Below are 14,148 nucleotides of genomic sequence, written 5' to 3'. Positions count from 1 at the left end.
CTCCAGTGGCTTAAGGACATGGGCTGCCTCCATCTGAAGGCTGAGATTTTTGGAGCATGTTGCCTCCAAGGTCAGCATGATAGAGGAAGAGAAGCCCAGAACTATGAGCTGTTTATGGGGAAGTGGCTTACATCATTTTGGTCCTCACCCAGTTGGTTAGAATCCAGTCACCTGGCCCTAAATAAATGCAATGTAGGCTGGAAAATGCAGAAGAACACATGAACATGTGGTGGGCATTTACAACTTCAGCTATTTTAAGGCCGGTGCATGCCCAACAGCCAAGTCTAGGAGGTGGGAAAGTTCAGACCAAAGGCACTCTTCATGTCTTCATGACATGCCAGAGACACATGTCAAGCCCAGAGACTGCACTGATCTGAAAGAGGACATCAGGGTGTACCCTTCAGTCTTCTGCAGACAGGGCTGGGAACTAGTTGAAAAGTTGGAAGGGGCACCTTGCCCACCCAACCCTCTGTATTAGAATCTTTGGTGATGGTACTTGGAAATCTACATTTTTATTAATATCTAAGAGATGCTGATGCCAATATGAGAGCCATTGATCTACCTAAATCTCCATGGATGGGGGCCCAGTCAAGAAAAATAACTTGCCCTAATTTACTAGGCACATTAATTGTACATGCAGTCTGATTTTTAGTACCATTAAACTCCATGCCCAGTTATGTATCAGCTTCTGTTCCTGGTTGTGGTTTGGAATTTATCTTTAATGCTCTGTGTCCAAAGAGGCCCAATGAGGACAAATGAGTTCAGAATTCCTTGGAAATGGTAGGATAAGCTTGACGAAGAGAGTGTGATCAGATCCTTTTTGGCCCTGGGCACATGGAACCCATCTCTTCTTGCCCATCCTACTACCTGACACTGCTTGATATTTGCCTGCACCACAGGGCTAGCCGTGTTTCATTTTACTATAGTATCTATCTATTTCCTGTCTATGCCTGGTCAGCCTACTGTTGTTCCCCACTGGCATTTGAGATTACTCTCCTTACTGATGTTTGGGGATGAGGACTGTTGGGCTGGAGGGGGCGCAGAAAGGGCAGTTGGACTTGGCCTGAGCATCCATAATGGCCTGAGCACCCACGAGTCACCAATGAATTGTCTGCTTGCCATCAAAGTGTTTTAATTCTCCTGACACCTTGAAATTTCTATGGGAGTTTTGATGCAAGCCTCTCTCTCCAAGAAGCTCAGCTTGAGGTTATCAAGAGTTTGTCAGTATGCTGCCTTGTCCTACCCTCCTTGTTCATACCCTTCATACCCTCCTCCTACCCTCCTTGCTCTTCCTCAACCTATAGAGATAGAAATCTTTAAGACATGTGGTTCCCAGATGTGGAAGGGAACTTCTGAGGTCATCTGTTGATTCCCTCCCTGGTTCCTCAATGCAGGTGATACTTGTATTATTCTGGATTCAAGGGTTAGAAGAAAGAAAACCAGCCAGCTGTAAGACTAACGCAACAGCTGAGGGGATAGGCTGTTGGGTAGGGCATGGGATGGTGAGAAAGGAAATGATTTTGGAAAGGAAGAAGGTATTTGAACAAATGGCTGAAGCTGATGTCAGCTAGAGCTGCAGAGTTTGCTAAACCTGGCCCCAGCCAACCTGACTCTCCTTGCCATGGAGGTGAGCCCAGCCTGGGGGCAAGCCCAGAGTCCATCATATGCCCATTCCCCTGGAACACAAGCCCCACCTTCTGAAACCAGCTCTCCTCTCCCTGGTACTCCCACCAGCTTTATCTTGTCCTTTAAAAGGTCATCAAAGTCAAGTTTTATCCAAAAATATATTTTATGTGAAAATTCAAGAGTTCTACATATAAAAATATTCAGTTCTATAATAATATTATGGTTTCATAGGGACATCCCCTCTTAAAAATTAAATATATGCACATTTGCATTGATTCATTCAAGGATCTTCACCATACCACAGCGAGGTAGAGAGGAAGGGAGCATCCTGCAGTTTTTAGGGGGTTGAAGTGATGTGATATGTCCAAGGGTGTACATTTAAAACACATTCAATTTCAGAGCACATTAAATTATTAACAACTTAGAAGACATAGAGCATTACTTAAGAAAAACTATGATTCACATTATTACACAAATCTCATATGCCCTAGAATTGTAATAGAATAATCTCAGAAGGTATGTTGGAAAAGATAGGGAATATAAATTGTTCCCTGGGTACTGGCTTGGCTTCATTATGGGCATGAGTGTTCACAGCTTTGGGGTTTGGGTTTTCTTGTCCAGGTACTCCACGAGATCCTGGACCCACTTCTGCTTGGGGTCAGCACAGACTTCCTTGGCCAGTTTGGTCTTGAAGCTGTGGGAAGAGAGGGCAGTTAGAGAGAGTGCACTGAAGAGTCAACCTGGGAGTGTAACCCACTCTATGGGAAACCTGCCTGACCCATTAGCCTGGGGTGATGGAGGAGGATGAAAGGAACCTCAGGGGAAGCAACTACGTTTGCTGGCCCTGGTAAAAGAAACCATCTTGTCTCCTGGATGAAGGAACTGACATCTGAACCAACATCTGGACAGGCAGCTGGGAATGGGAAGTCTCTATTTTCTCAAATTCACTTTTCCCATAAAAAAATTTCTGGGATTGGATTAGAGCTGGTCTAAGTATCTGGGGGTTAAATTCCAACTGAAGTCTTATAATAACCCTATCCACTACCTGGGAGCAGAACTCAGGATCAAGGGTTGAGTGCGGGTGGTCATGGTGTCACCCACATCACAGTTTCCCGGGGACAATAGCTGCTGGTAATTCTTCTTTAGCTCTTCAGCTTCTGGATGGGGATCTTCTTCTTCTTCTTCTTCTTTTTTTTTTTTTTTTAAGATTTTATTTATTTATTTGACAGAGAGAGACACAGCGAGAGAGGGAACACAAGCAGGGGGAGTGGGAGAGGGAGAAGCAGGCTCCCCGCAGAGCAGGGAGCCCAATGCAGGACTCGATCCCAGGACCCTGGGATCATGACCTGAGCTGAAGGCAGTCGATTAACCGACTGAGCCACCCAGGTGCCCATGGATGGGGATCTTCTTAGTGGTAAATCTATAGCAGCAGGTGGTTGAGATATTAATCCCATCTGTCAAAACAACAACAAAGGCTATTTAGGGTACGTGCTGGGACTTTCTATTTATAAGTTAGGGAACAGTAAGGAGGAGAGTCAAAGGAAAGGGAAGCTGCCCACCCTAAGTCCTGCATCTCCGTCCTGAAACTCTCAGTCTCACTGGTACGGACTGTAAATTGGAAGGATACTACTGCTAACTGAGAGGAGAAGAGGAACTTGTGACAGCTCTGGGTGTTGTTAGGAGGGGCTCATAGAAAAGTCCAATTCCTCAGGCAGCAGGACTGCAGCTATGGGTCCCCCTCTAGGCTCTGAACAATCTATGCCTGGTCATGAGTTTCCCTGATCCCTGCGCTTCCTCTGCGGAGCCCTGTCTCTGGATGCTGGACTTGAATGAAGCACCGTCCAGATTCTGGGTCTCCTCCTTTCCCTTCCACCACATCTGGAAATGCTCTGCGCACCCTCTGCCAGAGGCCCCCTCTTTTGGATCACCCCAGTACCCCCAAACACTGCTACAAGGAGCAGGGGCAATAACTGTACTGAGGTGATGACTGTAGAGCTGGAGTCCTGGAAGGACTGGATTTGGGGTCCACAGCTGGAATTCCCAGGAGCAACCATGTGATCAGTTTCACTCCTTGTCCTTCTCTGACTTTCCTGATCTTGGAAAGATCTGTGGGTGATCCTCCTGCCCTGGTGGCCCATGAGAACCCAGAGATGTGGTGATGGGCTTTGAAGGGAAAGAGAGAGGGGCTTACCTGGCTGGGCGAGCACCTGGGGGCTGAAGGTGGCAGCCGTGAGCAGCAGGTACAGAAGCGCTGCGGAGACCTTCATGTCAGCAGGGAGCAGGGAGACTGGGCATGAGAGCTGGAGGTTTCTGGGCTGGTCTCAGCCTTTCTGCTCCTCTGGTGGTTCTGCCTGCCTTTTATAGGAGCAGACAGGAATAGAAAGAAAGTGAATGGGTGATAGGAAGGACTTTGTTCTGAATGAATCACAGGGTGGAATGGTACATCTGCTGAGCCATTACCCTGCCCTGGGTAAGATGCTAGGAAATGAGAAAGAAGGCATGATTGATGTTGGCCTGCCTTCCATCCAAATTCAGGGCTGGTGTGTGAGGTGCAGGCTATGCCCAGGCAGTGTGTGATCTATGACTCTTACTAAGGGTTCTGCTTTTTTGAAATGAAACGCCTTATGTAGAAAAAGAAAGGAAGTAGGATTACCAAATCAAAGAGCTGTAAGGGATTTCCCCAATTTTGCTTTCAGATAACATCTCTAAGACGCCAGGTTCCAGAGGAAGGCAATAAAATTTTGGCTAGGCTTTAAAATGAACTAAAACAATTCTTTACCCCTTTAAATCCTGCTGGCTTTTCTAAAACCCAAAGAATACAATAATAGAACATTAGCAGAAAAATAGGCTTCAGTGTTCTTAGAATAATACCTAAAATTATAGTGTCTATTCTAGTAATCAGTTGCTGTGTAACAACCCATCTGAAAACAGTGACTTAAAGCAATAGTAATCATTGATTTTGCTTTTGGATATGGAACTTGATTGGCCTAAGCCAGGCAGTTCTTGCTCAGGTTTTTTTTTTTGTTTTTTACATCTTTGCAGTTGGATGATGGCTGGGATTGGGGTTGTCTTAGGCCTTCACTCAATGTCAGGTGTCTGAGCTGGAAGGTCTTAAACAGCTGAGGGTTGGATCAGATGGCATCTTCTCTCCCCCTACCCCCATCTCTCCAGTGGTCCCTCTACATAGCTGGATACAGATATTTTACATAATGGTTTAAGGCTCCCAGGTGCAAAGTTAGAGATCATAGACCACATCTCTTAATTCAAGGAGCATAAAAGAATTTGCAGACGTGTTTTTAAACCACTATCTGCTCCATAGGCTGCAAGGCACATAATAAGATCATGGAATGTTGTCATTTTTAAAATATCATTCCGAGTAAAACAATAGAGGGGAAGCCAAACTTAAGAACAAAATCAAAGTGAACCTGCGCAGTTTGAAGCAGAGACAGGAGTCTTCACATCCCCTCTCTCTACACACACACTACAAGCTCATCAGCCAATTGCTGATGATATATTAATGAAAAAGGGGCGTGATGAGAAGCCCTTAGCTTTGTCCATCTTTTCTACTGTTTTTCAGTCTTTATTTATTTCTGCTCTGATCTTCATTATTTCCTCCCTTCTGCTAACTTTGGGCTGAGTTTGCCCTTTTCCTGGTTCTTTGATGTATAAAGTTAGGTTTTTTATTTGAGTTCTTTCTTTTTTCATCTTTGTCTCTTACAGCTTTTGGCTTAAAGTCTATTTTGTCCATTATAATTATAGCTACTCCTATTCTCTTTTGTTTTGTTTTGTATTACTCTTTTAAGATTTTATTTATTTATTTGAGAGAGAGTGTGAGAGCGAGCACGAGCTGGGGGTGGGGTGCGGGGCAGAGGGAGAGGGAGAAGCAGACTCCCCACTGAGCAGGGAACCCAATGTGGGGCTCCATCCCAGGACACCAGGGTCATGACCTGAGCCGAAGGCAGATGATTAAACGACTGAGCCACCCAGATCCCCACTCCTGTTCTCTTTTGGTTTTCCTTTGCGTGGCATATCTTTTCTATCCCTTCACTTTGAGCCCATGTGTGTCCTTCAAGTTGAAGTGAGTCTCCTATAAGAAGCATATAGTTGGGTCTTTTTTTTTTTTTTTTTAAATCTATTCAGCCATACTATGCTTTTTCTGGAGAATGTAATCCATTTACATTTGGTGAATATTGATAGGTAAGGACTTGCTAATACCATCTTCTGTTTTCTATTTTGTAGTTCTCTTGTTCCTTTCTCCCTCCCTTGCTGCCTTCATTTGTGAATTGAGGTGGTATGCTTTTATTCCTTTCTCTTTATCTTTTGTGTATATATTGTAGATGTTTGCTTTGAGGTTACCATGAGGCTCACATAATACATTTTACAGATAAAACAGTCTATTTTATGCCCATTGCTTAACTTGGACTGCATACAAAAACTTTACCCTTTTATCCCTCCCTTTATGTTTATGTTACAACTTAACCTCTTTTTATATTATGTAACCATTAACAAATGATTGTATAGTTATTTTTAATACTTTTGTCCTTTAAACTTTATAGTAAAGTGTTTAATATAGTATCATATTACAGTATTAGAGTGTTCTGAATTTGACTATTTACTTAGCTTTCCTAGTGTGATGTATATGTTTTCATGTTACTAATTAGCATCCTTTCCTTTCAGCCTGAAAAAACTCCTTTCAGCATTTCTTGTAAGGCAGGTTTAGTGGTAATGAAATCTCTCAGATTTTGTTTGGGAAAGTCTTCAGATTTCCTTAATTTCTGTAGCACAACTTTGCCAGGTAGAGTGTTTTGGTTGGCAGTTTTCTTCTGTCAGTGGTTTGATTATAATATCCCACTCTCTCATTGCGGTGAAGTTTCTGCTGGTAAATCCTCTGATCACCTTCCAGATTTCCTTTGTAAGTTACAAGTTTCTTTTCTCTTTCTGCTTTTAAGATTCTTTTTGTCTTTGGTTTTTGACAGTTTCATTCCAATATGTCTTTGGAGAAGAGCTTTTACAGTTGAGTTTGTTTGAGGACCTATGAATTTCATGAACTTGGATATTGATATCTGCCCCCAGATTTGGGAAGTTCTCAGACATTACTTCTTTGAATAAGCTTTCTGCCCCCTTCTCCCTCTCTGTCCTTTTAGGACTCCAGTAATTCAGACTGTTTCTTTTGATGATATCCCCTAGATCATATAGGCTTTCTTCAGCCTTCTTCATTCTTTTTTCTTTGTTCTTCTCTGACTGGATAATTTCTAAGTGTTTCTTCACAAATTCTTTCTTCTCCTTGGTCCACTCTGCTGTTGATGATGTCTATTGTGTTTTTCTTTTTTTTTTTTTTAAAGATTTATTTATTTATTTGCGAGAGTGAGAATGAGAGAGAGTACATGAGAGGGGGGAGGGTCAGAGGGAGAAGCAGGCTCCTCGCTGAGCAGGGAGCCCGATGTGGGACTCGATCCCGGGACTCCAGGATCATGACCTGAGCCAAAGGCAGTCGCCCAACCACCTGAGCCACCCAGGCGCCCCTCTATTGTGTTTTCATTTCCTTCATTGTACCTCAGCTCCAGAACTTCTTTTTAATAATCCCTCTCTCTTTATTAAACTTTTCCTTTTGTTCATGTTTATTTTCCTGATTTTGTTGAAAGGTCTTTCTCTGTTTTCTTGTAGCTCATCGAGCTTCCTTAAAATGGCTATTTTAAATTCTTTTTCAGATAAGTCATGGATCTCCACGTCTTTGGGGTCAGTTACTGGTATATTATTATGATCCTTTGGTGGAGTCATGTTTCCTTGATTTTTCATGTTCCTTGAAGACTTGTTTTGTTTCTTTGACTTTGAAGTAGAAGTAGTAGTCACCTCCTCTAGTTTTTACTGACTGACTTTGGGAGATAACTTTCTTCTGTCAGCCCTGCTAGTGATTTTGAGGCTTTCTCAGAAGTTCTATAGATATGTCTGTTCCATGCTTCTTGCTTCAGAATTCTTATGACAGAATTCTTAAGCTTGCATGCATTCTCTCAATCCTGTAGTACACCAGGCCAAGTGCTGACAGTCTGCCCTGCTTCCTCAAAGGTAGAGCTAAAGCTCATGTTTGTGGTCTCACTCTGGAACACAGCTGCAGATGGCTTTCTGTGCCTGCCCACTAGCTGTCTGTCAAAGCTTGCTCTTTCCCTTGTCAGGAGCACTCACAGGGAGACAGCCGCAGGTTGGGGGTGTTTGGGTGAGGTTTGTGGAGTGCTGGGGTACCTAGGGATCATTTAGGGGGGTCTGCCAGTGAGACGTCTCTAGTGGCTTGTGGGCAGGCTTCTTGATGGAGTCTTCTTGATGCAGTTAGTAGGATCCATGTCCCTTGAATGCCTTCAAAGTCTTATCTGCTGCTCTGCCTCCTCCTTTTTGCCCCCTCAGCCATGCAGCTCAATGAGTCAATACTTTGGATGAGGCAGGAGACAAATGGATCTCTTTGGCAGCTTCCATGTAGCTGAGGAGCTGGGGAAGCTCACCCCAATGCTCTCACTTTCCCCCATGGGAGAAATCACGGGCTGAAAGGGTCCCTCTTGGCACTGGTCTGTGCCACTTTGGGGAAGGAGGGTTGTAGGTAATGTCAAACTGTTCTTCTTACCCTCTCCAATGCATCCAAACTTGATTTTTCCCCCAACAGTGTGCTGGACCTTCTCCATTAAAAACCTGGACTTCCACAGATGCTTTCTTATCTGTAGGAGATTGTCTAAGACAGTGCTCTCCAAGGGGATCCCAGACCACAGCCAAGAGAGGACCTTGCAGGTTCCACAGCCAGGACTGATATCTATATGCTTTTGACCTGGTGAATGGGTGGGTGATTCCTTCCTTGGCGTGTGGTGTCAGATCCCACAGCCCACAAAAAGTCCTTTTGTCCATGGATAGGTGCAAAATTGTTATTGTTTAGGGGGAGATATGAACAAGGGACATCTTATTTGGCCATCTTACTGACTCCAGTCCTCTTTCTATTATGGTTTTGTGATACACAGGTAGTACCATTTTATTGTACTTTATTGTACCATTTTATTCCTTTATTTCTTTTATTATATATTTTTTCGTTATTTTCTTTGTGGTCACTCTGAAGATTACCATTATCATGAATAACAACCTGGTTCAGATTAATGCCATCTTAATTTCAATAGTGTGAAAACTTTGATCCTTTGGAGCTCCACCACCACCCCCCCTCCACTTTAAAACTGTGATGGATGGAGAAAGGGGTCATGAGCTAAGGAAGGCAGGTGGCCTCTAAAAGTTAGAAAAGGAGGGGCGCCTGGGTGGCTCAGTCATTGAGCGTCTGCCTTCAGCTCAGGTCATGGTCCCAGGGTCCTGGGATTGAGCCTCACATCGGGCTCCCTGCTCTGTGGGGAGCCTGCTTCTCCTTCTCCCTCACTTGTGCTCTCTAGCTCTCTCTCTGTATCTCTCCAATAAATAAATAAAATCTTTAAAAAATAAATAAATAAAAGTTAGAAAAGGCAAGAAAACAGATTCTCCCCCAGAGCCTCCAGAAGGAATGCAGCCCTGCTGACTCATTTTAAACTTCTGAACTCCAGAACTATAAGGTAATATATTTGCATTGTTTTAAGCCATTAGGTTTCTGATAAATTGTTATGGTAGCAATAAGAAACTAATAGAGACTTCCATACCTGGAAGTGGGTTACTGCTATAACAAATACTAAAAAAACGTAGAAGCAGCTCTGGAATTCAGCAGAGGCTGGAAGGATCTTGAGTATGATAGAAAAAGCATAGATTTCCTGGAACAGACCTTTGACAGCTACAGGAAATGAATACACCACACTTGGCATTCCTTCTTAAACAGGGCCTCTTGCCAATGCTTCGTGCTCATAGTTTCATCATGCAAAGAGCAAGGACTCTCATGCTTAGCTGGAGAAAACAAAAATGGATTGAAGATGTCCTGAACCTGAATAGATGTGGCTTGGAAAGGGAATGTGAGGAGATTACTTTTGGGCTTGAGCACATAGGTTGACCTGCTCTCGGCCATCCCTCTTTCCAGACCCTCCACCTCAAATCTGCCTGGCCTTAGAGGGTCTGATGTTCAGTAAACTGTATGGGGATGTACCATTTGCTTGCACTCCATTCCTGTCTGCCTCCTGGCACCCACAACAACTAGGGATTTAGTCCTGGTTGGCAAATGAGGCTGCAGACTGGAGGGGTGGAGGAGAGGCAGGGAGGGCTGTTGGCATGTGGGTCAGTGATTTCCATAGAAAGCAGCCAATAAATTGTCTGCTGCCCTATGTATCAGGGCACTTAGGGGAGTGTTACTTGGATTTGATGGAACCCCTCAGCTTGATACAGTAGCCATCTCCCCACCAGATTGGACTGATGAATCTGCACATTTACCATGCAGAATTTATTCAATAGGGCAATAAATCGGGGCACCTGGGTAGCTCAGCCAGTTAAGCATCTGCTTTCAGCTCAGGTCACAATCTCAGGGTCCTGGGATGGAGCCCCTGCTCAGTGGGGGAGTCTGCTTCTCCCTCTCCCTCTGTCTGCAACTCCCCCTGCTTGTGCACCATGCTTTCTCTCTCTCTCAAATAAATAAATAAAATATTTTTTTAAAGTAGGGCAGGATATCTGCTTTCCTTAGTGGAAAGGCTGTCTGTGCCTAGGGGGATCAAATACCTCACACATAGGTCAAATGCCATGTAAGGGAGTATAGACCTTAGGTGGACATTCAGGAAAAAAAGAGGCCCATCCATATACATGGGTGATCCCAAGCTCCTTGGATTGAAATGGGGATAGTGGTGGAGAGAAGTACATTCTGATTTCAGGGAAACTTGTCTCCTTAGAATGTGGGTTGTAGAAGGGACTTCTATATCTTAGGTCACAGTTCTTTCTCCTTCATCTACAATGCACAGGGTTTCACTCTACCTAGTTCATTCTTCTCCAAAGCTGCTTCTTGGGCTCCATATTCCGGCACTCATCATCTCTTGCCTGGATCATGGCAGTAGCCTCACCCTTGCCCATACTTCTTCAGGCTTGTATGAAACCAATAAGTTACATTTACTGACTCACTTCTGAACCTCCAAAAATGGCATGTCCTTCCTCATTGGCCCAGACATTTTCAACGTCTCCTTTTGACCTATGAGGTTGAGTACTGACTTACTACACTGACATTCAGAACCCTTTACTCAACTTTCTTTTCTAAACTTCCCCATCCCTTGACACAGACATGGACTGCAGCTCCCATCTTCTTGGTTTTCACCCTCTTTTATGTACATGCCATCATCATTTCTACCTCTAGGTATTTGCTTCCACTCTTCTTTCTCCTCTTCTAAGGTCTTATTTATTTATTTAATTTATTTATTTATTTATTTATTTATTTGAGAGAGAGAGAGCGTGCAAGCATGAGCAGGGGTGGCAGGGTGGGGAGGGAGCAGAGGGAGAGGGACAAAGCCAAGGCGGGGCTCGATCTCATAATTCTGAGATCATGACCAGAGCTAAAACCAGCAGTTGGACAACGCTCAACCGACTGAGCTACCCAGGCGCCCCCCTCTTTTTTAAGATTTTATTTATTTACTTATTTATTTATTTCAGCGGGGGAGTTCTTTCCCCTCTTCTAAATGATACTGTACTTTTTTCTAGAAAATCCTCGTGCATACATCAAGGATAAGTTGAAGTCATATCTTCTTTATGAAATCTTAATCTAACCATCTTATCAATGGTCGCTTAATCTCTCCTTGATTTACCGAAGTCTGCAGTGTCTGTATTACTCTAAATTGAAGGAATACTTGGAGGGGGACAGATTGGGGGCAAGTATCCCAGTTAGGGGGCAGTAGCATTAGATTTTGAGAGAGATTGAGGGCAGGGGTCAAGGACTGTGAGAAAGGAGATTGGGGTGTTGCTAAACAGGTGACAAGGGTAGCTGGGATCTGGGCAGTTGGTCTTGGGGACTGGAGTAGTAAGGCTGGAATGCCTGACTGGCTCCTGCCTTAAAGATTCTTCTATAGGCACTCACATGAGCCTACCCAGTAGAAAAGACCAGGGCCAATCCACATTGTCACTCCTCCCAACACGAGCCCACCCTCTGCAACCATGCTTCTCCCTCATCACCAAGATAACACTCAGCTTTTTAATTTCCTTCAAGAAAACACCAAAAGTCAGGTTTTGTACAAAAATATATATATATGTATATTGATCAATAGTTACAGAATATACACTTCCACAATAGCATCGTAAGCAATCCTTTAGAATTTAAAACACAGTCTTGCATTAATGATCCTTGCAAGGACCTTCACACCACCCCAGGGGTGGAACTGGGGTCCCCAGAGGAAAGCATTTTTTTCCAAGTCTCCATATTTTAAAAAACACTAGAATTCATGGGAGATAAATTTAAAACATCAATAACTTAAATAAGATTAACATTACTTAAGACATTTTGTGCATATCAGTAAACAAAGTTTCATACTCTTTGAAATTATAATAAAATAATATCAGAGGGCATTTAGGGAGAGTTAGAAGAAAATAAATTAGTTTCAGATTCTTCAGTTTCAGAGTGAGTATTCATGGCTTTGCAGTTTGGATTTGGGTTTTCTTGTCCAGGTGTGCCATGGAATTCTGGACCCACTTCTGGTTAGGGTCAGCACAGATCTCCTTGTTAAGGATGGTCTTGAAGCTGTGGGTGAGAGAGGATACAGTTAGAGTTCCAATGAGATCTCTGCCTAGGACTCCAGCCCATCCTGTCTCAAGAAGCTGCCATATGAACGAGAAGAAGAAGGCAGGTGGTAAGAGGGCACCTAGACAGCTGTCCCAGTTGCAGCCATCCTGACTTCCCTCTAAAGAAATTGGGAGGGTCTGCATATGCACCCATATAGAGAGTGATGTTGGGAGTCACTTTTTGCCTTGTGGCCTCATTTTTCCCATTGGGCATCTTTGGATATTAGATTAGATGACCTACACCTCTGACTCTAAGTTTGTACGGCTTTCTCCTTGCTCCCTGAGGAAGAAATGGACCAGGGAGGGCTGGGGTGCTCAACTTACATCACAGCTTCTTTGGGACACTTGCTGCCGGTGACTCTTTTATAGCTCACCAGCTTCTGCATTGAGATCTTCTTATTGGTGAGTGTATAGCAGCAGGTGACTGGAGAATTAATTGCATCTGGAAATAAGACCACAAAGAAAAAGCATTTTAGGATGGACTAGATTCTTCTGATCTTAATCATGGCAGAAAGGAGTAGTAATGGGAAGACAAAGGGAAGTCAGGAGTAGAGGTAGGACCCATAAATCCCAATATTTCTGCCTATGCTTCAGAGCTAGAATGTCATACTAACTCAGTTTCCTCTGTTTTATAACGGGTGCATAGCACTGATAATGAACGGAGGGAAGGGGGAGTCGTTAAAACTAGATAATTCCTGAGAGTGTCCTTAATCATTAATCCTGGGAGGAATGAATAATCCAAATATTCAGGGTCAGGGAAGATCAGCTCAGGGTCCCCCTCTAGGCTCCAAGTTGTGAGTTTCCCTGATTACCCACTGCCTCTGCGGAGCCCTGTCTCTGGATGCTGGACTTGAATGAAGCACCGTCCAGATTCTGGGTCTCCTCCTTTCCCTTCCACCACATCTGGAAATGCTCTGCGCACCCTCTGCCAGAGGCCCCCTCTTTTGGATCACCCCAGTACCCCCAAACACTGCTACAAGGAGCAGGGGCAATAACTGTACTGAGGCGATGACTGTAGAGCTGGAGTCCTGGAAGGACTGGATTTGGGGTCCACAGCTGGAATTCCCAGGAGCAACCATGTGATCAGTTTCACTCCTTGTCCTTCTCTGACTTTCCTGATCTTGGAAAGCAGTCACGAATGGGAGACTGTGGGTGATCCTCCTGCCCTGGTGGCCCATGAGAACCCAGAGATGTGGTGATGGGCTTTGAAGGGAAAGAGAGAGGGGCTTACCTGGCTGGGCGAGCACCTGGGGGCTGAAGGTGGCAGCCGTGAGCAGCAGGTACAGAAGCGCTGCGGAGACCTTCATGTCAGCAGGGAGCAGGGAGACTGGGCGTGAGAGCTGGAGGTTTCTGTGTTGGTCTAAGCCTCTCTGCTCCTCTGGCTCCTTCGGCTGCTCTTTCTGCCTTTTATTGAGGGCTACGAGGGTGGAGCTAAGAGAGAAAGTTTGGCCCAGGGCGGCATCATTCTCAATGAGTGACGAAGTGGAATAAAAAATGTGCTGAGCAAGTGTGCTCCGGGAGGTTTCCAGGAAGTAGGAGGGAAGCAGTGAGTCTGGACTGGGCACTTTTTCCATCTGCTGCTAAGACCAACAGAAGTGGAGGTGGGCGGTGTGCAGTGATGTCCAGAGCGACCACAGATGTGGACAAAGCAGATTATTCTGAGGAATTCCACTTTCTCTCTGAAGTGAAAAAATTCTGCAGGAAAAGAGGAAGCAAGGAAACAGAGTTCATGAGAGATGATAGCATCTCAAGCTCCCCCACAGCCTACCTTTAGGCAACAGCCCATGAAGTGTTCAAGCCAGGAAGGGGTCCTGATGTCTTGGTGGGCTCCCCAGCAGCGTA

General features: G+C 44.5%; 2 protein-coding genes across 2 annotated transcripts; both read right to left on the bottom strand.

The window, feature by feature from the left end:
* Positions 1-2,184: 2,184 nt before the first annotated feature.
* LOC102737412 (C-C motif chemokine 7) lies at positions 2,185-3,962 on the bottom strand. The gene is given in 4 exon segments (XM_006741623.3): positions 2,185-2,320; positions 2,728-2,805; positions 3,041-3,080; positions 3,818-3,962. Coding segments are annotated over 4 exon segments (300 nt in total). The 5' UTR covers positions 3,894-3,962; the 3' UTR covers positions 2,185-2,214.
* Positions 3,963-11,755: 7,793 nt separating this feature from the next.
* LOC145717378 (C-C motif chemokine 2-like) lies at positions 11,756-13,701 on the bottom strand. The gene is made up of 3 exons (XM_081805371.1): positions 13,538-13,701; positions 12,631-12,748; positions 11,756-12,265 (listed from the first exon to the last, which is right to left on the bottom strand). Exons 1-3 carry the CDS (start codon positions 13,611-13,613, stop codon positions 12,154-12,156), a joined length of 306 nt encoding a protein of 101 aa, XP_081661497.1. The 5' UTR covers positions 13,614-13,701; the 3' UTR covers positions 11,756-12,153.
* Positions 13,702-14,148: the final 447 nt, after the last annotated feature.

The sequence above is a fragment of the Leptonychotes weddellii genome, chromosome 15, assembly GCF_054177405.1.
Source record: "Leptonychotes weddellii isolate Sample4059 chromosome 15, ASM5417740v2, whole genome shotgun sequence".
Classification (NCBI taxonomy): domain Eukaryota; kingdom Metazoa; phylum Chordata; class Mammalia; order Carnivora; family Phocidae; genus Leptonychotes; species Leptonychotes weddellii.
Note: the sequence above shows the minus strand (reverse complement) of the source record. Positions and strands in the feature narration are given on the sequence as shown.

Coding starts and splice junctions, on each gene's coding strand:
- LOC145717378 (XM_081805371.1), bottom strand. CDS start 13,613: ATGAAGGTCTCCGCAGCGCTTCTGTACCTGCTGCTCACGGCTGCCACC. Junction 12,749..13,537: donor CCAGGTGCTCGCCCAGCCAG/GTAAGCCCCTCT, acceptor TCTTATTTCCAG/ATGCAATTAATTCTCCAGTC. Junction 12,266..12,630: donor TGTCCCAAAGAAGCTGTGAT/GTAAGTTGAGCA, acceptor TCTCACCCACAG/CTTCAAGACCATCCTTAACA.